This window comes from Nannospalax galili, unplaced genomic scaffold (assembly GCF_000622305.1).
Source record: "Nannospalax galili isolate Female #2095 unplaced genomic scaffold, S.galili_v1.0 scaffold162, whole genome shotgun sequence".
Taxonomy (NCBI): Eukaryota; Metazoa; Chordata; class Mammalia; order Rodentia; family Spalacidae; genus Nannospalax; species Nannospalax galili.
Window position 1 is genome coordinate 789,646 of NW_008350388.1, and position 24,307 is coordinate 813,952.

The window sequence follows — 24,307 nt, forward strand, 5'->3', positions numbered from 1 at the left end:
AGACTGAAATGAACAGACAGTAGACAGTAACAATTATGCACATTTAATTAATGCTGCTTCACTTAGCTGCTTTCCATAGATCTTTTCTTTTTCTGTATCTTTATCATTGACTTTATTTTTGCCCAGATAAAAGTACATTTTTAAAAGGTATAGCACTGAACCTGGAACCCGCACCCCCTTCCCAGGAGCCTGGTCTGACTGTGGCTGTCAGTGTTCCAGGAGGGACACCCTAGCCTTCTTTGATATTTTTCCTTATGCCTCTGCATGTCTTCTCTTTGACCGATTCTGGGGCCTGCTTCTCTGAGCAACCCCGGAAGTGCACTGGCCTCAGGGAGCCTGTCCGTTTGCCTGTGCAGGGAAACTTTAAGCATGCAGGCAGCAGTGCCCCAGTGTCCCGGGAAGAGCTGATGATCGTGCTGTCCAGACTGGAGGGGTTGCACATCCGGGGCCTCCACTTCACAGAGACACAGAGGCTGACCCTGGGTGAGGTGGGGCTGGAGGAGGCCTCTGACACTGGAAGTGGACGCAGAGCTCATCAGGTGGAGATGTGTGCCTGTCCCCCTGACTACACAGGTGACTCATGTCAGGTATGAAGTTTTCCCAGCCACATATTCCCCATTCCCCTGGGGCCCTATTTGTGTCTGGCTTTTTCTGGCTGCTGCCCAGTACACAGCATGGTTGGGGGCCTTTACCCATCATCCAAGGGTATGCTGGCCCAGATCTAATACGTAGACTACTTTTAGAGATTAAAGGTGCTAAAGACATCTCTAATGTCTGGGTATTAATAGGGGAGCAAAGGGGCTCAGTGGTTGGAGAAATCAGAAGCTGGAAGGAGCTCTGGGCTCTCTGCGCTCGCTGATCCAGATCCTTCCTCTCAACCCCCTGCCCGCCTGGTGCAGTTGAATTCCAGAAGATTTCCTGGATTCTATGAAGGAAAATTGTGTTCCAATTTTCCACCTCTTAGCCTGCCCTGTTGCTTAAGGTTGTCCCCAAGTGATTAAAATGTGCCATAAAAATGAAACCATTTTCCATATCACCTTGTAAATATGTTGTCTTTTTTAAAGAGACACAAGATGTAGTAGTTAGCTACTGTGTCATACCCTATGCCCCACTCACTGAATGTGTGTAGATTTAGGGAAACTCTTCACCCTCTTTCAGGCTCATTAATAGCAGAACCCCAAAGGTGATTTCTAATTTTTAGGCCCATAAATAGGCTCCCTGCCATGACATTCTGAGGATTCCTTTGCTTGTGATTGTTAGCCCATAGCTTGCCTATATCCAGCTCTGGCCCCTCCAGCTCCTTTCCAGCCTGATTAAAACAGATAGCCCAAGGCAGAGAGAAGGTGGATTACCACCCTCATGCCCGGGGTGTGGGCTCTGTGATGACTCAACCTATGATTTACAGCTGTTCTAATCGCCTAGTGCGGTCTGTCTGTGGGGCCAGGTGGGTAGAAGGCGATGTCTGCCCCACCTCACAGGAATTATAGAGCGGTGCGCTCACCTGTGGGACTGTTATGCGCTCTCTCCCTGGCAGGGCTGACTCATGTGTGAAGTTTAAAGGTGGGGCCCCTGCCGCAGACAGCCTTCCTTGCTTGAGTCAGGCAGGCCTGGGCACTGAGCAGGAAGGGCAGGTATAAGAGGAAGAGGTAGAGGTTTGCACGTAGCCGTAGCCGGCAGGACGCCCAGGGACCAGAATGTCCCCCGCAGTGAGGTGGTCAGCCAGGAGCCCAGGATGGCTGTGGATCTTTGTGGCAGCCCTGGGCCAATGTCTGGGGTACGGTTCAGAGCAGCAAAGGGTAGCATTTCTCCAGCCTCCAGGTCAAAGTCATCTGCAAGCAAGTTTTGTGGAGCTTAGACCCAGCCAGGTAATGCCCCTTTTAAATTTCGCTTTGGGATGGGGAAGTGGTCCCAGCTTTGTGACATTTTGTGTTAGGGTGATTAAAGATTAGATGGGTGGGCTAGGGGTGGGGTAGGTGGCCTCCTCATTGTAATGAGTGGCAGTGTTTATTACACTACCTGACAGATTGCTCTCCGGAGCTGTTAACCGCAAGCCTCATAAACATCAGCCCACCTGGGAATGCTTAGACAGTTAAGAGTCTGAATGCTTGTGGGGTGCCAGGACAGCATGAAACTCTGTGCCCTTTAAGGAGCAGCTAAAGCCTGGGACAGAACCACTGCTTGGAGCTTTGCAAATTTCGCTTGGAAGGAAATTACCCACTAAGTAAAACATGAGAAACAATGAGATCCGTGACTACTAAGAAAAGCAATCAAAGTTTGCATAGTGCCTCACAGACGTGCTGAGATGTGCTGGGCAGGAAGAACTTAACGAATTCTGCTGTCTTTAAATTCCCTGGTTGCTACACGGCATGCTTTTGGAGAAATAAAGCCCGCGGCTCCTGAAATAGCCCTGGTTACTGGGTAGGGGTATCATGTTATCACTTAAAGAATCATTTATAGTATAGTAGACTGGTAAATTTATCCAAAAAAATTATCACTTTGTAGAACTTAACCATTTACACAATCCCCTTATTAAAGCAATGTATTAGATCACATCCATTTTTGTTTAGAGTAACTTCAAAGGTATCTGAATATTTGAACTGAAATTTATGTGAAATGTGTCTGCTTGCTTGTAGGGGCAAGAAAATGATTGTATTTCAGTCAGTGACAAATACTTCGAGAGTCACATGACTGAGAACTTGTGCAGAGTATTTTTCCTGCTTATGATTAAAAGCACATTAAGGCGGGTAATTTTGTTTTGATTAGGATAGACTGTCCTTCCCCAAAGAAGGTTTAATTAAGGCTTTTACTCAAGTGTGGCATCCTAAACTCACCAGACCTGCTTGTTTATTTGAATAATTTGTCCTTTACTGAATATAATTATTTGAAGTAGATAAATGATGTTAACTGTAAGGTGCTCGCTGTTGATGCTCGAGTTTACTTGTTGTAGGTCCACCATCACTGGTTGGATTTCTTTACATGTGTCTAGAGTTATGCTGTTAATAGAAGAACAGTCCCGTCATTCTCTGGTCCTCCTTTAGACATGCCTACCCCTACAGAGCCCGTAAGGTAGTCTAAGATTTTTTCCATGTGTTCCTTTGCCTAAACATCATCTCTAACCACTTAAAGGAACATTATATTGGAACTTCAGGTCAGTTTTATGTGATCTGTAGTTATTGGTGATTCTGGAAGGAGTTCCTGGTTAGGACTGAGAGGTTCCACCTGGGGAGCACATGACCTTCCCCTGTTCAGTGACCTAGGTACAGACCTTCACAGCTGTGGATGAATACAACTGGCCTGTTTATTTCAAGACATCCCTTGACTGTAATTTTAGAGTCTTATAGACATATATGCTGTTTAAAAGTACTTCAGTAGAAAACTATCTTTTCTCTTGAAATACAAATTTTTCCTGATGCTCTGAAGCTAGGGGATATGGGAGAGCAAACAGAGGGCAATGTCTGATTTTAATCTGTGCATTGGTTCTGTCAAAATAAAGATCTCGTCTATGATCCTCTTAAAAGAAAAAATTTATCTCCAGGGCAATGTCTGATTTTAATCTGTGCATTGGTTAGTTCTGTCAAAATAAAGATCTCGTCTATGATCCTCTTAAAAGGCAGAAAGCTAAATAATTTTTAATGAGTGCTATAAGAACCATTGCTCTTTATCTATTGGAACATTCTAAATTGAGTCATTTAAACAAGGTATCAGTGCGTGAAAAGAAAACCATAGTTCTTCTAATTCAGGTAAAAATAAATAATCCTTATAATTATGGTGGAAGAAGACAGTGTCCTGGAGATAAAATGATCTGTGCAATAGTTAACAAGAAAGGAAAACTAAACCCCAAGACACTCTATCAGGCTGAGTCTCTGTGTTTACCACGGACCAAATTCTCCCTCCATCTTGGCTTCCTAGTGACCACTGATTAGTAAGTGGTGCTGAGATGATTCCAATAATTGAACCATCATAGACTCCATGTAGACCATGTAGACTTCAGTGAAGATTCTATATGCTCACTTTATCCTCCTCCTCCTCTATGACTCCTCTCACCAGCCCAAACCCACACTTCGCTAGGGGTGAGCTATCAGGAGTACTTGAACTTGAGATGGTTTTCTTAGCTGTTCACCCCACTAAGGGTGGGGGTCCTAATACTCTTTCCTCCCATCTTTCTACCCCCTGGACCCCTTCAGAACAACCGGTGTGTGGAGAGGGGCTCCATCCAACCCCCAGCTCTGCCATCTTTTAGTTCCTGTTCCTGTCACTGCAAGGAAACGGCACAACCTGACCAAAAAGGAAGTGTTCTAGGCTGGTGGTTGAAGTTAGAAATTCACACAGCACCTGGAGAAAGACGATTGACAACCCAACTCCTTCACAGTCAGAATTGTGACAGACTTTGGAGAGTAATTCTTCTTTCTTTGTATTGATTTAACACTTTGTTTGAAAAATAGGATTGTAGCCCTGGATACTATCGAGCTAACAGAGGCTTGCCTACTGGAAGGTGCATTCCCTGTGATTGCAATGGACATTCAAATCGATGCCAGGATGGTTCGGGGATATGTATTGTGAGTAAATCGATAGGCTGGCACCTATCAACAGACAATTTGTTTCTCCTCTTTCCCTCTACTGTGCCCCAAGATATCAATGTCACATCTACTACTGAACTCTAGACAAAGGTTGCAGTGACCATGAAGGAGGCTTCTGCATCATCAGACTGAACTACGTATTTTACATTTCATTTTTTCCTCCATCTCAACATGTACCATCAGAAAAGAATACCACCCGAAGAGTTACCTGATACCTTAGCTTCTATTATCTCTGCCTCATTAAATGATATCAATAGATGGATCATGGGACTGAACTCTTGCTGGATATAATAAGTCAGAGCTGTCACTTAGGGCTCGATTTTGTTGTGGTGGCATGGGGTTCAAGAGGGGCACTTGTGGCTTGTCAGATAAGCAGTAACTCAAGAAAGCAATTAAGGAATGCTGAGGATGGTGATTAGTTGGTAGAGTGTTTGCATAGTGTGTATGAAACCCTGCATTTGATCCCAAGCACCACATTAACCTGGCGTGTTGGTGCACACCTATAATCTCAGCACTCAGAAGATGAAGGCAGAAAGAGCTGAAGTTCAAGGTCATCCTTAGCTACATAGCAAGTTTGAGGCCACCCTGGGACACATGAGACCTTGCTTCAAAAAGAGGAAATACATATATATATATATGTGTGTGTGTGTGTGTGTGTGTGTGTGTGTGTGTGTGTGTGTGTTTAATGGTGGGAGGGACTTATAAAAGGAAGGAAGAGAAAGAAAGAAGGAAGCAATTAGGAGAATGACATGCCTCACACCCAGTCAGTCAAACACAGCCCACCATTGTCAAGATAAAGTGATATGGGAAAGGTGAATGATGGATCATGCCAAGAAGGAAAATTGTGCTCTCCCCCACTCCTCCTCACAGCACCCATAGGCCTTCTAGCCACTTTTTCCTTATCTTAAGGCAGCTTTTGATGTCTCTACCTTATCTGCTAGAAAATATCTTATTTTGGACTATTTTATAAAATTCTCCCCTTAAGATTAGTTTGTTAAGAAATTTTCTTTTGATGGGGCTGGAGAGATGGCTCAGCAGTTAAGAGCACTGGCTGCTCTTGTAGAGGACCCGGGTTAAATTCCAGTACCCACATGGCGGCTAACAACCATCCGTAACTCTAGTTCCGGGGGATCTTTGCCCACCTCTGACCTCCACGGGTATTGCATGACATGGGTGCCCTTACACACATGCAGGCATTACACTCACACACATAAAATAAAATTAATAAATAAAAAAGAAATTCTATTTGCATCCTGAAACAGGATCTTTTTACTGTGCTTCTTTCTTCTCTTCCATCAGAGTTCTCCCACAAGGTAGCCATGGCCTCCCAGTTAAGGCAGGGAGAGGGTGTGGGGTCTCCCAGGAATTCTGTTTCAGAACTATGCTCACAGACTTCCGATGTGTAATACAATTTAGCATCTGTCTCAACTTCTTGAGTTCCTAGGCTGCACTGAGCCAATTCAGCATGTCTTGGAGATTGCTTCCTCTGCAAGATGGGACAGGCCAGAACAGGAAAGTGTTGTAAAGGCCTGCCTGATAGAATATAACCTTATAAGTTCAAAAAAGAATAAAATATGTTAACAAAGACTGTTGTCCTTCTCATAAATATTCCTGAACAACAGTCTATGTTTGATACTGTATAGTGTGTGCAACACAGGTGAATGCTTTCATTAAGAGTAAATGTTGTCTTATCACTGAACCATTGCTCAGTGTCAAGTCTACCTTATAAAAACAGCCAGAGAATAAAGTTTTCTCCAGAGGCCATACACTCCATGAAAGGATAACTCGTGAGTCATGATTCATATTTGAATCAAACTAGATTCTCTTTTCCATTTGCTGTTTTAGAAGTTCTGTCTCCACTTGTCTCCAAAGGCCATTGTGTCCCCTAGAAACAGACTGTTCAGTCAGGAATATCCTGAACGTTTGCTCCTTAGATGAGTGCTACAGTGCCAAACCATCAGACAAAACCCTTACTCTCAAGAGCTTGCTTTACATCCATACATACACGCACATACAAACACACATATATACATACATACACAAATATACACACATGCACACATACACACTACATATACACGCATATGCATACACCTACACACATCCACACATACATACATACACACCACACACACACGCACACACACAGGATGCCCAAATCTGCACTCACTGCTCAGTGTACCCACTACATGGAATCCAAGGACACAGCTCTCCTCAAAGACTAATGGCAAGGAGACATAGGCCTTTGCTTACCCAATGGGCTTTCAGGCTGATCCTGCTGCAAACTGGCTTCCACCTCTCCAGATCCCACACAAATTTCTAAAATTTGGGACTCTTGGGCATATGCAAATCTTTGTTTCATTTCAAGAAAAACCTGGGAAGTTGGCAAAATAGGGGGCTCCTTGCTGGTGAGGCAGTATGAGTCCTGCTGTGAAGCTGGCCTAGCTGTCTCCATTTTTCTCCTCACCCCCCAATTCATCATCCTCCATCACCCCTTCTGCCACAGTGATCGGACTTCTTCTTTTCCCATGTCCCTTCCTTTTCTCCTCTCATCTTCTTCAGTTCCTTCTTTTCATCCCCTGCCTCTTGGCCCATCACCCAGATGCTCATCAGAAGTAACTGGTCTGAATTCCCAACTGAGGTCATGCTTCTTGAAGCCGTGGCCAGTATGGTCTCAGGGGTTCTCACTAGCTGAAACCCAGCACTTGCACATCAGCACCTGGTAAACCAACAGCTGCTTGCCCACCCCACCCCGCACTAACCTGCTCTCACAGCCCTGTCACAGGGATAGGGTTCTCTGTACTTTGTTTCCTGTGCCTGGGATGCCCTTTTCTCGCCTCTCCCATCAGCTGGTCTCTCTCCTTCCATTCTTATTTCTCAGGTCTTTTCAGTTTCCTAGTTAAGTGGATACATGACTAAACTGTATCTATCCAGGCATATTTAGGATAGTCATTTTTTTTTTATTAAGACAAAAAGAAGAAAAACTTTAAATGCGAATCATTAGTTCCAAAGAATGGAGGTTTTATAAGTGACAGAGTAGTTAAGCAAAGCAAAGATGAAGGGAGCACAAGCATCCTTGCCTGACTCCTGAGAGAGCATCTCTGTGGAGATGATAACTCACAGGGTGGATTTGCTCCAGTGGCAGAACCTGAGGCAAAGGAGAAGCACACAGTGTGGTGGGACTGGGGACAGGGAGGAGGGTAGGATTGCAGATAGGGTGAGCCTGCTAGTGATGATCCAATGGGAGCATAGAAACCACATCCTACCTTAAAGGTCCTCCTCATCCTCTAAAATATTTGTTCATCTCCTGTGTTTGTAACCCTAATTCTATATTTCCTGACTAATTTTAATTGTAAATTTGACCCGACCTAAGGTTATCTGGCAAGAGGGATTCACAATTGAAGAATTTCCCAGATCAGATTGGCTTGTGGCCATTTTTATGAGAAGTCGTCTGGATTGATAATTGATGTGAGAGAGCCCAGCCCACTGTGGGAGGCCCCATTTCTAGGCAGGTGGACCTGAGCTGTGTAAGAAAGCTAGCAGACAGCAAGCCAGAGAATGAGCCAGTAAGCAGCCTTCCCCCATGGTTTCTGTTTCAAGTTCCTACCTGAGTTCCTGCCCTGATTTCACTCAATAATAGATTGTGACCTGGAAGTGTACATCAAATAAACCTTTCCTCCCCAAGTTGCTTTTGGTCAGAGAGTTTTATCACAGCAACAGAAAAGCAAACTAGATCATATATCTAGAAAAAAATGAAAACTTTTAACATCTTGGTGTTTCATCTGTTAAAATTTTCTTAAATTTTCAATTGACATGCAATTAATTATACACATGATGGTGGCACGATGTAATATTTGATATATTTTTTCCAGTGCATAATACTCAAAGTAATCAGCATGTCCAGTAGTTCAAATGCAAACGTGTCATTTCTTGTGTTAGAAACTTTCAAAGTCCTTTCATATATATCCTAGAGAAAACAGTACAACTTATTCCTCCTATCTGAGTGTGTTTTATATGATTTTCAGTTCCTCAAAGGTTCACAAAGTATGAATTTGTTGAATCAGGATGAACCACAGCCATGTATGATTGAAGGGTAGTCTTTCCTGTTGGAGACAAACCCCATCCTCTTGCGATGCATATATATATATATATTTTTTTTTTCCCATTCTTGCTTCAGGTATTATTTAAACGTCATACCCATTAATGGTCCCCATCGAAGCACCATCTCTGTGTACAGAGATAAAAATGCATGAGTAAATTTAAAGCTCAAGCTCATTCTAGGACATTTAATTAACACAAACTGTGAGTTACCAAGTGTCCATATCAAGGGGAACTTTCCTTAATATTTTTGTGTATTCAAAGCTTCTCTGCTAGGGGAGAACAAGAAAGGCTACCCTAGATTAAAACTTTCAGAAAACAAACATTCTACACAGTCTGAGCTTTCTTCACTCAGTTGCAAAGTTGTTTCACCGTAGCACTTTGCTGCAGAGCCCCTTCCTTTAGACACTGGCTTTGACATGAAGATAATTGGGTGTACAGAAATAAAATGTTGAGACACAGTTTCTTCTCTGGATCTTAAATTGAGCAATTTCTTCAAATACTGTGTAACTTTTGGTTTTCACAGATCCCATGCATTAAAACCTACTTAATTTCGATTGCTCTTCAGTATATCATGCTAAGTGAATTATGAAACGAAATGAGCTTAGTCTTCAAAGAAGTACATTTGGATGTAGTTGTATGTCCATAAAATTGATCTAAGAAAGAATAAAGCTCAGAGAACTTAAGGAACTTGCCCAGGATGTCACAGCAGTAAAATTTCATTGCATAGGAACCTGGGTAGACATTTTCTACTGTATCATGCCTCAGAATAACTAATGGAAGGATGAGAGAGAGAGAGAGAGAGAGAGAGAGAGAGAGAGAGAGAGAACATGTATCTGTGTGTACGCAGGTACATGTGTATGTATAAGTACACTTGCATGTGTTGGGGGGAAAGCAGAGTACAAACTCTGCCATATTTCCTCAGGTGCCATCTACCTTTTGCCTTTTTTTATTTTGTGAGGCAGCGTTTCTCCCTGGCCTGGAGCTTGCCAACTAGTTTAGTGAGGCCCAGGGGTCCATCTTTCTCTGCCTACCCAGTACTGGGATTACAAGCGTGCCCCACCACACCTAGCCTTTCTTATATAGGGGGAGCAAACTCAGGTCCTTCTGCCTACAAAGCTTTACCAATTGAACTACCCCTCCAGTCTCCCTGTATTTTTGTACAGCACCAACAGTGATTACATTAGGGGAATAATGTATGGTTATAGGAATGATATCACTGTGCAGAGGGTTGAGTTATAATTGTGTGAGATTAGGGGCTAGGACTGTAGTTCAGGTGTAGAGAGCTTGTCTAATAAACTTGAAGCCCTGGGTTTGATCATCAATGCTGAAAAAAGAGTATAAACTTATAATGACTTCAACAGTAATCAGTGTCATGGGCTTCTAACTCTTTCCTGTTCATCTCTCCCAAGAACTGTCAGCACAACACTGCTGGGGAGCACTGTGAGCACTGCAAGGAGGGTCACTATGGAAATGCCATCCATGGGTCCTGTAGGGTCTGCCCCTGTCCTCATACCAACAGGTATGGTAGAAGGTAAAAAATAACCTATAGAGAGAGGAAGTCGTTTGACAGTTGCCCAGAAGTGAGGGTGGGTAGGGAGATAGTGGGAGAAGGGAAGTAACTGCTAAAGGGTTATGGGGTTGTTTTTTTGAGATGATGAACATGTTCTAATTTGACTGTAGTGATGGTTGTACAATTCCATGAGTAAATTCAGCCACTGTGTGCTGTATGTGGGTAAACTGTATAGTATGCAAATACTACCTCAAAGCTGATATAGTAAAAATAATTAATAATGCAACATGTAAAGGTGAAAACAAAAGCAATCATCAAACAGAAGCAGTCTTTCTAAATTGTATTCTTTTCCTTTTCTTTTTCTGTCTACTCAATGGCTTGCAATTATTTCCTGAGTACCCATTATGAGGCCAGGCCTCAGCCTAGCTTCATACTTGGGGAGCTGACATACAGTAAAGATGGTGGAATTTGATGTCCTGTGCCTTGCTTGGAATAGGTCAGGGGAGGAAAGAGTCATCACACTCAGGAAGTCCACGCAGAAATAGATATGAAGTAGAATTTCAGATAAGTATGAAAATTTTGAGCTGGAATGATGGGATTGATAGTGACTATTTTAGGAAGAGTAGCCAAAGAGTCATGGAGTTGTTAAGCAGGTAGGTGAATGATGAGAGACATAACCATGGCAATACCTTAGCCATAAGGTCCCAGAAAGGAAAGCCTTGTGACGATGGTGACGATGTGTTCACAGACAGGAGAGGCTGAAGTGCATTGAAGGAGAGAGTTAGCCAGCCAGGTCCCATTCTCGGATACACAATATGCCAACCACTAAAATGATGAGTTTTGTGACAGAGAAATGATTTATTCATGAGTCAGCCGAGCACAGAGACAGGCCACAGAGCAAGTCTCAAATTCTGCCTCCATGGGGGCAGGGTTTAGGAATATTTATAAAGAGGGACGACTTAAAGTGTGAAGAAGGCCAAAGGAGATACAGGGAGAAGCTCTCAGTCGTCTGTACACATGGACTTAATCGTCACAGGATGCGCATTCAGATCAGCTTTGGCATAATCGAAGGCCAGGATTTTCTGCCCTTGATGTCAAACATGTAACCCATTGGGCACTTCTATATGCCCAAGAGAGGAGTCAGTGGTTTCAACAAAGCATCCTTCAAGTCCCTGGAAAGTCACCTAGGCAATTATTATTAACACCTATGCCTCAGAGGTCTTACCTACAGCGAAGCTTCGGGGAATCTAATAATATGCCATCTGTGTGGTCTCCAGATTAATGATTTTGGAAATGAACTAAAAGCAAGTGAAGCTAGCGAGGTTAATCAGGTTTTCCACAGTGCCAAGTGGACTGGGAAAGAGGTTAGAGGGTCTAGTCAGGACTCAGGTCCCATTATATAACCTTGAAGACTACAGTCAAACATCTGGGTTTAATCCTGAGTGTGGTGGAAGTCTTGGTGCAGTTCTGAGCCCCTGAGTAATGAGAGCTCAGCTTTCCTTCAGGCCCTGTGTGGCTGACAGACTTCAGTAGAACAGTCACTATTTTAGTCTCATGGCAGCCCGGCAGCCCATGTTCTCTTTAGCACCTTGTTAAATTCTTATTCATCATGTTGTGTTCACCATGGGGTCCATGCAAAGAGTAACACAACAGACAGCTAAGTAAAGCAGTCTAGTGAAGGGTCTGAAAATCAAGGAGCCCTGGAACACAGGCTCAGAAATAAGAGCAGACTACCAAGGCAGGTTGGTGTCAGCCAGATATCAGAGGGACTGACCGGAACTGACCGTATCCTCTAGTTCTAGAAGTCATGTGCCCAAGTGCAGCTTTTCTGGAGATCTGTGTCTAAAGTATTTGCCTTCCCTATCTATGTGTTTGATCGCCTTCAGCCTGCCCTATCCTGCAGCATTATTTGTACAGGGATCTATCACTTCACGCCTGCCCAGACTTGCATGAACAGAACTGGCAGAAGAAGAAAGCAGCAAGATTTCCACTGGGGCATTCTGGGAACATTTTTCATTTTTTTCTTGAAGCGTATAGACTTCATCAAAGCCAGCCTCCAACTGTAATGCAGCTAGAGTAACACGTAGTTCCTCAGGTTTGTCAGTAGAACAATTTTATGTTGCTTTTTCCAGCAGTAGCAATACCACTGACAAATTTCATGTGGTCCCTATAGAGGCGGAGCTCTGCATCCATCTAATCAGATGAAGGAGGCGTCCCAAGGGTGAACTCTTAGTAGCCCGTGGTAAATAGGTCCATTTTCCCTCCTGTGTACATCTGTGTACTGTTCAGTGAACATAGACACTTTGTAACCCAACAGGGCTTTTTCTTGACTCCTTTGGGAACAAAATGATTTCTCAAATATGAGCCAATTTAGAACTAAAAGAAAAGGAATTGAAATTCCAGGACTTGATTTGAAAAAAAATGTAATGCCACCAAGGACCGTCCTGCAGAAACGCCCATGTGGGCAAGGGAGGTCTGTGTTCCCCACTGGGGCTTCCAAGGCCTGGCCTGTCTGCCAGCAGTGGGCTCAGTACAAGGAGAAAATGCTTTAAAGGAATCAGAATTTGCTGTTTTCTTGTCCTGCCTAGACTTGTACCTCTTTCTTGTTCCTGGCAAAATGCTGCTGTAATCATCTCTTCCAGAGTGAGTTACTTTGTCTCGAGGGAAGGAATGCTTTCCTCCAAGCCAGAAGGAAAACAAATGCCTTCAGCTCCTTTCCACCCTCTTCGCCTAGCATCAGCTGAGACCATCCATCATGTGCCCTGTAGAGTCCTGAGGGGCAACATTTTCTCTCCACAAAATTTCTTTACACAAAAGCTTCCTCACAGTGGGTGTCAATGTTCACTTCATGGAAGTCAGTCCTTTGTGATAAGAAATAGTGAGCCTGTGAGTTTATGATTTCAGTGCGGCCTTTTCTGTCTTCCTACAAGTTTCGCCACTGGCTGTGCTGTGAACGGGGGAAACGTGAGGTGTGCCTGCAAACCTGGATACACAGGAGCACAGTGTGAGAGGTAGGTACTGCCCTGTGTCCCTCTTGCCCACAGCACTCCCTTTTTGGGAACCCACAGGTGGGGTGCATTGAACCAGGTGCCACTGATGGGTTGGGGCTAGGGCACAGGTGGGATGCAATGCTGTTCCTTTCACAGAAGGCTGGAAAAGTACTTGGGGGAAAAATAGGATTGCTCACCTAGTTAACCAACAGCATCCTTCTCTTTCTTGTTCAAGTTTTAGAAACCTGAGAATGAAGTGTACACACACACACACACACACACACACACACACACACACACACAGCCCTGATGCTCACTCAACACATACCCCTATGCCCCATTGTGGCTCGCACATGTTCCTTCCCCATCTCTATATACCCTTCCTCCTATTCATCTCTAGCCCCCTTTGCCATAGCCCTGTGTGTTCTTTATATATGTCTTACCTTCTCCTACATGTCTATGTGTCCCTCCTCCGACATTCTTCAATATTCCCCTCAAATGTCTGTGCACACTCCTACGCCATGGAATCTCATTCCCACTCCCGCACACTCCCATCTCTGCATAGCCTTATCCCCTTATATCCTTTTCTATGCATTAAATAATTTCTTATACTTCTGTACACACACATATCCTTACACAGGCACACAATCCTCACAGTCTATGTTGAACACTAGATCCTTTGCCTTATTCATCTCCTAATCCTTGGTGCTTAGTGCAATACTGCTCACATTGTAGGTGTTTAGTGGTGCTTGTGAAGCACTTCATCACCATACAGGTTGTGGAAGGGGAAGTGTCCTAGAACTATACTTCAGTTACTCATGAGCTGATTTCATGAGTAACTTCTCTGAACTGTTATAGGTCAACAGATAAGGCAAAAGTTGACCCAAGTTTCAATAACCTTGAATATTCTCACATCACATCTCTCAATAATCAAAAGGGACACACATTGCCTGAAATGCACAAAGCATTTGGTTATTCTCCAGAACGACACTCAATGTGGGATGTTGATGCTTGGAGAGACACAGGCACTAGTCACAAAACAAGCCGAGTTAAATTGGGGTGCAGCTGCAGGGCCAGCCAGGGAAGGGAAGGAAGGGACAGCTATGTGAAGACAGGAAGGATGGGCAGAGTGGGAAATGAGGGCCTGAAAGGCATTCCAGGTTTTGTGACTTTAAATTTGGGGTCACACCTGGCAGAGGCACCCTAGTTTAAACCTCCTTATGGTTTTACACAAACAACAAAGCCAAACACAGCAACAGGCTTGGTGAGACCTCTGTTTATTTGGCAGGCAGCTGATCTGAAGAGAAATTAATTAACAGTTCTCTCAGCTATGCTACATCTGATGTTTCAAGAAAGTGAGCTATTGTTTCTTAAATTAAAAAAAAAGAAACCTTTTTCACAAGTGCCAGGTTGATGTCAACATTTTTCATTTGTTAAAAATGGATTGCACACCTAGGCATCATTCCTGGCCCTGGTTATTAAGTTTGGGATGACAAATAAAACAGTCGTGAGTGAATTTACTATATATAGAAGTCTAGTTGGGCTTGAGAAGAGTAGCTTGCCTAGGGTGGGTGTGGAAAGGTGCCTGGAACCTCCCATGCTTTGCTCACAGGGCCACAGATAGATGTGCTCCCTGTTCTTTGTTGTTGTAATGTCATCTGTGGAGCAGGAGATGTCACTTTGAACCATTGTCTTTAACCATCAAAGGTGAATAAGAGAACCAATTATTTCTTGAACAAGTAACTAATGCTTTGTAAGAGTAAGCAAGAAGAGGGATTAAATGTCCCAAATATTATAGACATATGAAAATAAAGTATCTGAGAACACAGATCTCCATAACAGAAGAATATGGGACTGGTCACTAGGTAAAGCCCCATTACTAATATTTTGCCACCTTGTTTAGTAGATTTTATTAAGCCACCTCTATCTAGTTGCCTTATTGATAGTTAGGGAAGAATACAGGAGTGATCTGCTTTCTTGTCTATTTTCTAAAATTCAGCGACTCTAAATGATACCACTTACAAAATGAACATTTCACCCTGCCTTGTAATCATGGCAGCCTTTTATTGAGTGACCGTTATTTACAAGCTGAGAGTCTTTACTAAATTATCTTTTATAATCATTGACCAAAGTGAGTGTTGTTAGTCATTCATTGATTCATCCATCCATCCAATCAATAGTTAATAGGTTTCTAATATATATACCAGGCACTCGTGTGGGAACTAGGGATACAGCAATGAGTGAAACTGGCAAGCACCTCGGTGTCTTTATGGAACTTATGTTTCCTTTTTTGTGAACATCACACGTGGGCATTGTCTTTGCATCGTTTCCATCCCTCCAGTCCCCTTCCAACTCCTCCCATGCCCTCCCACTCCCTCTCAATTCCTTCTCCTCTTCTTTATTGTTACATATACACATGTACATTTATAAATATACACACATATGTCAGCTGGTTTTGCCGTTATGCACATCTTGTCAGACTACCACACTGTGGAGATTTCATTGATGTGGCTTCCCTCTTGTGTCTAAAATGCCTTAAGCATCAGCAGGTGTCTCGTCCCTCTGGCTCTTACATTCTTTCTGCTGCCTCTTCTGTGATGTTCCCTGATCTAGAACTTATGTTGTCATGAAGGGAACTTATAGATAAACTGAAGTTCAAAGAATTATGACAGCAGCCCAAGGAGTCAAGGGTCCAGCCAAGAGTTTTTGGCCCAGAATCCATAGTTTGTATAATGTATCACCACATCACCTGGGTACTTTTGGGAACATAGGCTGAAAGTGGCTGTTTTGAAAGGTTAAAACTTAAATTTTGGGTAAAGAGTTACCATGTTTCCTTGAGTCTATCAATTCCATTGTGATAAGACACCATCTACCAATTTCCTGAAAATTCAGGCCTTGTTATAAGGAATGAAACTTTGATAACTGGAAACATTTTAATTGACTTCCCAATATCAGAAATATTAACATATGTTAGTTTTATTTTTCTTAAAAAATGAATTTAAGAATCAAAGGCATGTGATCTTTGAATTTTTAAGTTAGGAGCTGAGTTCTCACCACAACATTAACTAAAATAATAACATACAAAGCCAGAGGCAGCAGCTGCAACTTCTCCGGTTTTCATCCCCCCGGTTGGAATTAGTTTAAATATGAATCACAGAGTCTTCAAATCACACATCAGGATCTATGAAGAACGTTTTCCCTCATGGCAAAGTTTGAAATTCGTCGCTCCTATTCTCAACATATTTCTCTAACTTAGCTCTAAGTTCAGCAATATTTATGGGCTATCTTCAAGATCTTAACTCTTACGTAAAATCCACCCAGCCCTGACCTTCATATTGATGAAACCATTTGATCCTTGTGAATTTTGTTCCTCTGCCTTTCAGCTCCCTGGGTATTTGAGCATTTGATAGATCCGGGAATGTGTAAGAAAAGGACCAGTCCCTTTCTGTCTTCTACTCTCACCAGCCTCATTCAAGGTGTAATAGCCCTGTGCTAGAAGCATTCATTCTTATCAATCTGTGTTACCTTTCCTATCATAGAGTCACAATGTCTCAAATAGGGAGCAAGAGGGCAGGAAATTTTGGTGGGGTAAATGATGAGTTATTTGAATGTTTCTCTTCTCATCTGTTCTTTATTTTGTGTAGGTGTGCACCAGGATATTTTGGGAATCCCCAGAAATTTGGAGGTAGCTGCCAACCATGCAACTGTAACACCAATGGCCAGTTGGGTACTTGTGACCCCCTAACTGGAGGTAAGATCAGCACTGCTGACCTACACTTAGAAAATTGATATGTCTAACAACCCAGCATAGATTTTTCAGGAAACACAGTACAAAACTCTAGTGAACAAATTGCCCCTTCCTTTCATAGTCCTGGGAATGCTTAGGTAATACTGATGAATTTGGGAGAATGAATTAATTCAATAAATTTATTTTTAAGTAAATGATTTTATAAAAACACAATAAATTATAACTGAAATAACTACAGATGTACCACAGTGATTTTGCTAAGATTTCCCTTTGATTTGTAGGATTATTTTTATATTCAGTCTCTTATGTGAATCTGAAGTCCAAGTGTTCTTTCTCTCATAATTATGCATACTTTGAAATATGGACAAGTGATTGGCATGGATATCATGTGCCATGGGAAAGATTAATGTGAAGAGTTGGTATCAATTACTTTGGAACAATTTGGAACAAAACAGGGGAATATTCATTTCATTCTTTGAGGAAAAATGTTAATGTGACATTTGGTGTACCCTGTCACTTAGATAAAACCTCTCTTCTCATAGTTATGGACAAGTCAAAGAACTAAACCAGAAATGTGCAGATTAGTGCTGATCAAGCAGCCATTTCCAAAGCAAGGCAGAATAAATGGATAAACACCAGCCTGGAAAGGGATATCTATTATCCTGCCACAGAACTTAATTTTGGGCTCCATCTTGTTTAGGATTTTTGGCAGTGATGGAAATTTAAAAGACATGCCTACCTAGTTATCATATAACATAGTTGGAAAGGTTAGCAGCTATTTCCTATGATACATTTAAAACACTAAAAAGAGTCCTGACTCAGTTAGTAATGTGGCTCAGTTATGCTTGCCTAGCATGCATAAAGCCTGCCTTGCATTACATCCACAGCACCCCACAGACTAAGCACGGCCTGTAATCCCAGCCATGTAATCCACTGGGGAGTTGGTGGCCAGAGAATCAGAAAGAAATCCAAGGCCATCTTCAACTATGTAACAAGTATGAAGCCAGCCTGGGCTACATGCAACCTGTTCTAGTTTACTTTCAATTGCTGTGACAAAACACTCTGACCAATATCAACTTGGGGAGGAAAGGGTTTATTTTATCTTAGATCTCCTGGGTCCCAATTCATTACTGAGGGAACCCAGGGTAGGAATTCAGGGCAGGAACCTGGAGCACAGGAGGAACACTGCTTACTGGCTTGGTCCCCTGGCCCGTGCTCAGCCTGCTTTCTTTATATGATACCCGCAGTGGGCTGGGTTCTCCGGCATCACTCAACAATCAAGAAAATGCCCCACAGACATGGGCACAGGCCAGACCAATGGAGGCAATTCCCCAGTTGAGGCCCCCTCTGCCCAGGTGTGTCAAGTTGACAACTAAAACCATCCAACACAAGACCTTACATTAAAAAAAAAGAGTTGGGATACTTGTTTGCTTGGAGTTTTGCTGTAATAAAGTTGGACTATTTTTCAGAGGGAAGCAAGAGGGCATTTTAGCATAAGAATTCAGAACATGGAGGAAAGAGTAACCATGAAATAAGTAAAGAAGCTCCAGGGAGTTGCACCATGGCAGTGTGGACCAATAATACCGTGTGTCTTCCTCTGTCCCAGCATCTATCACACTGTTCTGTCATTGGTCTGTTTCTCCCAGGGGACTGCTGAACCACAGCACAGCAGGGGTCTCTGTACCTAACAGAGGACCATGCCACACAGTGAATGTTCAGAAATAGTGAACATCAGCTCAGTGATGCTTGAACAATACAGAATAAGCTTGAATTGCAGCAGAGCCAATCCAAAGAGGAAGAGGAAAACCTTATCAGTGCTGACTAGGAGTTTAATTAGATAAGGAACATGTACTGGCCTGGTGGTAGAACTGTAATTCCAGTAATTTTAGCTACTTGGAAGGTAGAGACAGGAGGTTCAAAAGTTCAAGGCCTGTCTTGGCTACAGAGTGGGTTCAAGGCTGACTTGCATAACTCAGTAAGACCCTGTTTTTAAAAAGTAACAGGGGTTGGAAAGATGGCTCAGTGATTAAGAGCATTTGCATCTATTGTAGAGGACCTGCATTCAGTTCCTACCCCCAACGTCAGGCAGCTCACAACCACCAGCTCCAAGTGATCTACCATGTGCCCTCTTTGGGCCTCCACTGGCCTGGGCATGCATGACATATGCACACACAAACATGCACATAAATGAAAGTAAAAATAAAATTTTTAAAAAGTAAGAAACGGGCTGAAAATGTAGCTCAGCGATAGAGTGCTTGCCTCGGTGGTAGTGTGAGGCCCTGGGTTCATCCTCCAGTACAAAAAAGAAAGTCATGTCACTCCAGGGAGACCACCCTTCTTAGAGAAGAAATGGAATATGTAATGCAAGAGGCCATCAAGGAAGTTCTGGCAGCTGGCAACAGCCTGGGGCAAGGTGGGAAAAAAGGGCCGGTGATGCTTGGTGATCGCGTGGCTAAAATCTTCCAAAGTGAGCTTTTCTGAAAACCATGGTAAAAGGCAGGTGAAGAACAACTTCAATGGTGATATCGTCATTGGTTTGTGATTTCCTTTCTCCCGATTTTAGACTGTGTAAATCAAGAACCCAAAGATGGCAGCCCTGCAGAAGAATGTGATGGTGAGAAAAGAAAGTCATCTCTGCCTTTCCCAAGTGGGGTTTAGTTTAGGATACATGCACCCCATGCTGTGACAGGTGCTTTCTAGTCTGGGAAAGTAATAGTTGGAGGACACAGAAGGACACTATAGGTTCACCTCCTGCCTCTGTCAGTACTAGCTGTCTACGTTCAACAGGCCCTTAACCTCTCCAAGCCTCAGTTTCATGTATAGGATGAACACAGTACCCCTACCTCATACAGCTTTTATTTTGGAGGGGGGTGCAAATGCTGGAGGTGTGACATCCCTTAACATAATACCTAATCAGCTGGGTATAATGGCACATGTGTGTAATCTCATCACTTGGGAGCTTGAGGCACAAAGATCACTAGATTGAGGCATCTTGGACTACATAGTGAGACCCTTCCTCAACAAACAAGCATAGTCAATAGCAGAATCTCCATAAACAAAAGCTGTTCACTATTATTTTCTCCACATGCATAATAAATAGTAGGTTGAACAGAGTTACCATTTCTATGAAAATTCTCCTGCACATCAGGTTCTCCTTTCTTCAGAGTCTGCATCCCTCCCTGAGCTGTCTAGGACTATGATGATCCCAGTACGCGAGAACAGGCTGTACAGACCTTGTGTTTTCTGTGCCTTCTCTGGGCTCCATATCACAGCATCCTCACCTTTCACTGTGGCCCCTGCAGATTGCGACAGCTGTGTGATGACACTCTTGAATGATTTGGCCACCATGGGTGAGGAACTGCGCCTAATGAAGACAAAGCTGGAGAGGCTGAGTGTGAACACTGGCGCTCTGCAACAGATTCAGCACATGGAGACCCAGGCCAAGGACCTGAGGGTAAGTCTTGAGGGAAGGGTGGACTAGATACTCGGTGAGCAAGGTTGTGCCTTTGTTTCTATTGGGGAATCAGTTCCAGGACCCGCTACAGATACCCAAACCAGCAGATGTTCAAGTCCTCTGTACAAAATGACCTCGCATTTACTTAAGACCTATGCACTCTCTCCTGTATATTTAAATATACTATGTTACTTATAATTCCAAATGCAGTGTAAATGCCATGCACATAGCTGGTATGTGTACTATGTAAGGAGTAATGACAAGGGAAAAAAAGTCTCTACATGTTCAGTACAAATGCAAATTTTTAAAAAAGTTTTTTTGACCCTTGACTGAATCCATGAACACAGAACTAGGGATGCAGAGGGCTGACCTTAGATGCTGCATGAGCGAATTTTCGTCGAACAGGAATGGGAGCTAGTCAGCTCCACAGAAAACTCCAGGAACTTCCCTCTTCCCTGACCCAAACGAAGAATCGATTTTTACTGGTGGGAAGTGCTCACAAGCACACGGAACTAATATTGTAAGATCAAGCTCACTGCTTACTGGATGCCCCCGGCCTCCTTTTCTCCTAGTGCCTTCAGCTCAGTGTCTTGCGTTCAGAATATTAAAACACAGGCATATGTCAAATAATTATAATTCCTCTTTAAATGGGTGTTAGAATTTTCTAAAGAAGTTATGTGAGCCTGGGTTCTTCTTAGAAATTTTTCCTTTAATAAACAGCATATTAAAATTTTTGATTAGATTTGACTATTTAGCTTATTTATTTCTTCTTAAGAGTCAGTAGTAAGTGCCTTTCAAATAATGTGTCCGTTCCAACTAAGTGACCAAGTGCATCAACACAAAATTGATCATAATGTTCTTTGCTATTCTTTCAGTATCTATAAAAGCGGCAATGATGCCCTCTCATTCCCAGTATTGATATTTTAGACCTTATCTTTTTCTCTTGATTGTAATAGCAGACATGTATCAGCTTCATTAATTTTTGTATTTCATTGGTTCCCACCCCCCGATTTCTACTCTTTTCCATACATTTTTCTTCTACTTTCTGTGGAATAACTTGCTATTCATTTTCTAGTTTCTTGAGATGAAAGCATTTTTACTAACTCGAAACTTTTCTTGTTTCTAGCATAAGCATTTAATGGAACTCTTCCCTTAAAATGTTGTTTTTGCTAAATCCCACAGATTTTGCAATGTTATATTTTCATTTTCATTCTATTTCAAAGATTGTCCAGTTTCTCTGTGACATATGAATAACCCATGAGTGATTTTGAAGTATGTTCTTTAATTTGCAAATTGGAGATTTCTTCCAAAGACTTTCTAGTACAGATTTCTAATTTAACTCTGTGTGGTCAGAGAGCAAACAGACTGCATGATATCAATGTTATTAAATGTGTTGAGGTTTGTTCCAGAGCTGAGAATATGGTCCATATTGGTCACTGTTCCCTGTATCCTTGGAAAGAAGAACGATTAGGAGGGTATACTGTGAAATGATAGGACCACAGGGCTTGAGGCAGGTTCTCAGGGGGATGTTGAGGGCGACTCTGTCCATTAATGAAAACACAACCTTGAAACTGCCTAGTGCTCATTGCCAGGAATGTCCACATAAGAATGGGGGAAAGCCATGGGAATCCCAGCATTTTGATGGGGGCCTGGACAAATCCACAAACCTAGATCTGTGCTGGCAAGTGACATTCTCGATGTCACCACAGTGAATAAGTCCTGAGCTGCTAATGTAAGACATGGCCCTGGACTCAGAGGACATAAGTGCCAAGGTGGGGACTGGGATAGTTATGAGGTCACTAGAGATGGTGAGGAGTGAGGGGAAAGGAGAAAGTTCCCAGTGAGTGAGCCAGCAAACATTTCAACAGACATGTTAACAATAAGAAAGCATTCACTGAAGCAACACTTAAGTGGTGAGGGCACTTTAGAGAAATGAAAATAATAGGTCAGTCGTAAAACTTAAAAGAATAGAATCAAATAGAAGGAATGAGAAATGAAGAAACTGAGAAAAACCTTCCAGAAGTCAAGCAGTAGAAAGTTAAAATCACAGAAATGGAACAAGAATGCTTATGGAAGTACAAGAAATTCGTAGACGAGGCAACACCACGGGTAGATGCACTGAAAGATTTGCGGTAAATTTTCTAAGTGCTTTCGAGATGAGAGCTGATGCTAGTGGCTAGATCTGATTTTATGTAGCTAGAAGTAATTCTAGAGGAATGTCCCTTTTTCATCGCTTGGGGGATTTTACTCTATACTTTATAGTCTTAATATAGAGGAGAAAGAAAAAAATAGCCTTTATGTTGCAGGAAGAAAGGAAGCAGCGTGAATTACTTTGATTTATCTGGTGCAGCCCCACTTCACTTCTCTGCACAGACACTATGTGCCAGGCTCTGTTCTCACACAAGTTCTGTATAAGACAAAATATGTTATTTTCATTCAGCAGACATGAAGAAGCTAAGGAATGACAACTTGCCAAAAAGCACTCATCTAGAATATGGAAGTTCTTTCTAGAATCCAAATCAAGACCCAAATCTAAAGACAATGCCTCCATCCCTCCACTGATTTCTACCTAGTGATGCTCCCCAGCTTTCCTATCATAAAATTACAATGAACTATCTTTTCTGTCTTATAAACTTGTGACAATTCAGTAAGAATGAACTAACATTTTTGAGTGCCCATGTATATATCATACATGATGGTTTAGAATAGACCCGCTAATAGTGCACTTACCTAACCCCCAAAACCAGCCCCACAGCTTAATATTATAATCCCCCCATATTCAGATGAAGGAGGTAAAGTCTGGTGAGGCTCATCTGTTTACTAAGTTGTAGGCTTATACCCTCAAGCATTCTTTAACTCAGCACTGACCCTGACATAAAATCAGAGGCAACAGTATCATTTTTTCTTGTCATTTTTTTCAAGATATTGTATTTCACCTCTGAAAACTAAAATCCTTATTCTAGATATTTCTTGTAGTAATTTCATCCTTTTACAATAAGGAGGCAATTCAGTAATGAAAGAAAAATAAGGGACTTGGATTATGACCCGAATTAATCACTGATCAGCTTTGTGGCCTTAGACAAGTTGCCCAATTTCCTTCAGAATTTCAGTTTCTCATTTGGATATGAGGGTCTTGAACTATAGAAGCTCTGAATTCCTCTACAGTTAGGAAAGACTAGAGTCTTTAAATATAGTGGTTCTCAATTCAAGTATCCATATATACTACTACCTGTAATATCAGAATAGCTGTAAATTTGAAAAAACTAAATATATTCTAGAATCTGGATCAATATATTGAGTATGTAAATATTTTATTCAGATGCTTAGGTCATTAATTCAAGTAAAACTATCTCTTGTCTTTTCATGGTTTTCATATGTTCTCTAGTTTGAATCTTAACAGTCCCTGCAAAAGCTTAGGCACCGAAGGTTGTTCCTTAGAGTATGAATTTTGAGAGATGGTAAGAAATTTAAGAGGTGGGACCCAAGATATTTCTAGGGTACAGGATACATGCTCTCAAAGGGGATTGTAGGACCCCAGCCCCTTTCTCTATGTTTCATTCCATGACTTGCCTTGAGAGACTTTGTTCCTCCATGTGCCCCTCCATGATACCCTGCCCTCCCACAGGCCCAAGCAGCCAAATGATCAGATCTGAGACCTCAAAAACTGTGAGCGCAAAGAACCCTTTTCTCTTTGTCAGCTGTTATCATAATTTACTATGATAAATTTATTATAGTGCTTACAAAAAGCTACCTATACACATACTTTTAGAACCATATCATCATTAACATCAGAAAGCAGATTTTTCTTATAAATCCCATGTTTTTCTTGGAAAGCGGGCATTGGTTTTATTGAATGAGTCAGTTCATTACCACACAGCAGGATAGTAACTGTTTGCTCCAAAGTGGGATTTGGCCTTGTGCTTTCCT

At 42.3% G+C, this 24,307-nt stretch overlaps 1 protein-coding gene across 1 annotated transcript in view; it reads left to right on the plus strand.

The window, feature by feature from the left end:
* Nucleotides 1-24,307, plus strand: part of Lama3 (laminin subunit alpha 3) — a 265,360-nt gene that overhangs the window by 187,381 nt on the left and 53,672 nt on the right. Inside the window, exons 38-44 of the mRNA XM_008847651.3 lie at nucleotides 357-587; nucleotides 4,443-4,556; nucleotides 10,088-10,197; nucleotides 13,119-13,199; nucleotides 16,823-16,929; nucleotides 19,490-19,540; nucleotides 20,229-20,380. Coding sequence (XP_008845873.1) covers nucleotides 357-587; nucleotides 4,443-4,556; nucleotides 10,088-10,197; nucleotides 13,119-13,199; nucleotides 16,823-16,929; nucleotides 19,490-19,540; nucleotides 20,229-20,380 — 846 coding nt within the window. The remainder of the gene's footprint in view (nucleotides 1-356; nucleotides 588-4,442; nucleotides 4,557-10,087; nucleotides 10,198-13,118; nucleotides 13,200-16,822; nucleotides 16,930-19,489; nucleotides 19,541-20,228; nucleotides 20,381-24,307) is intronic.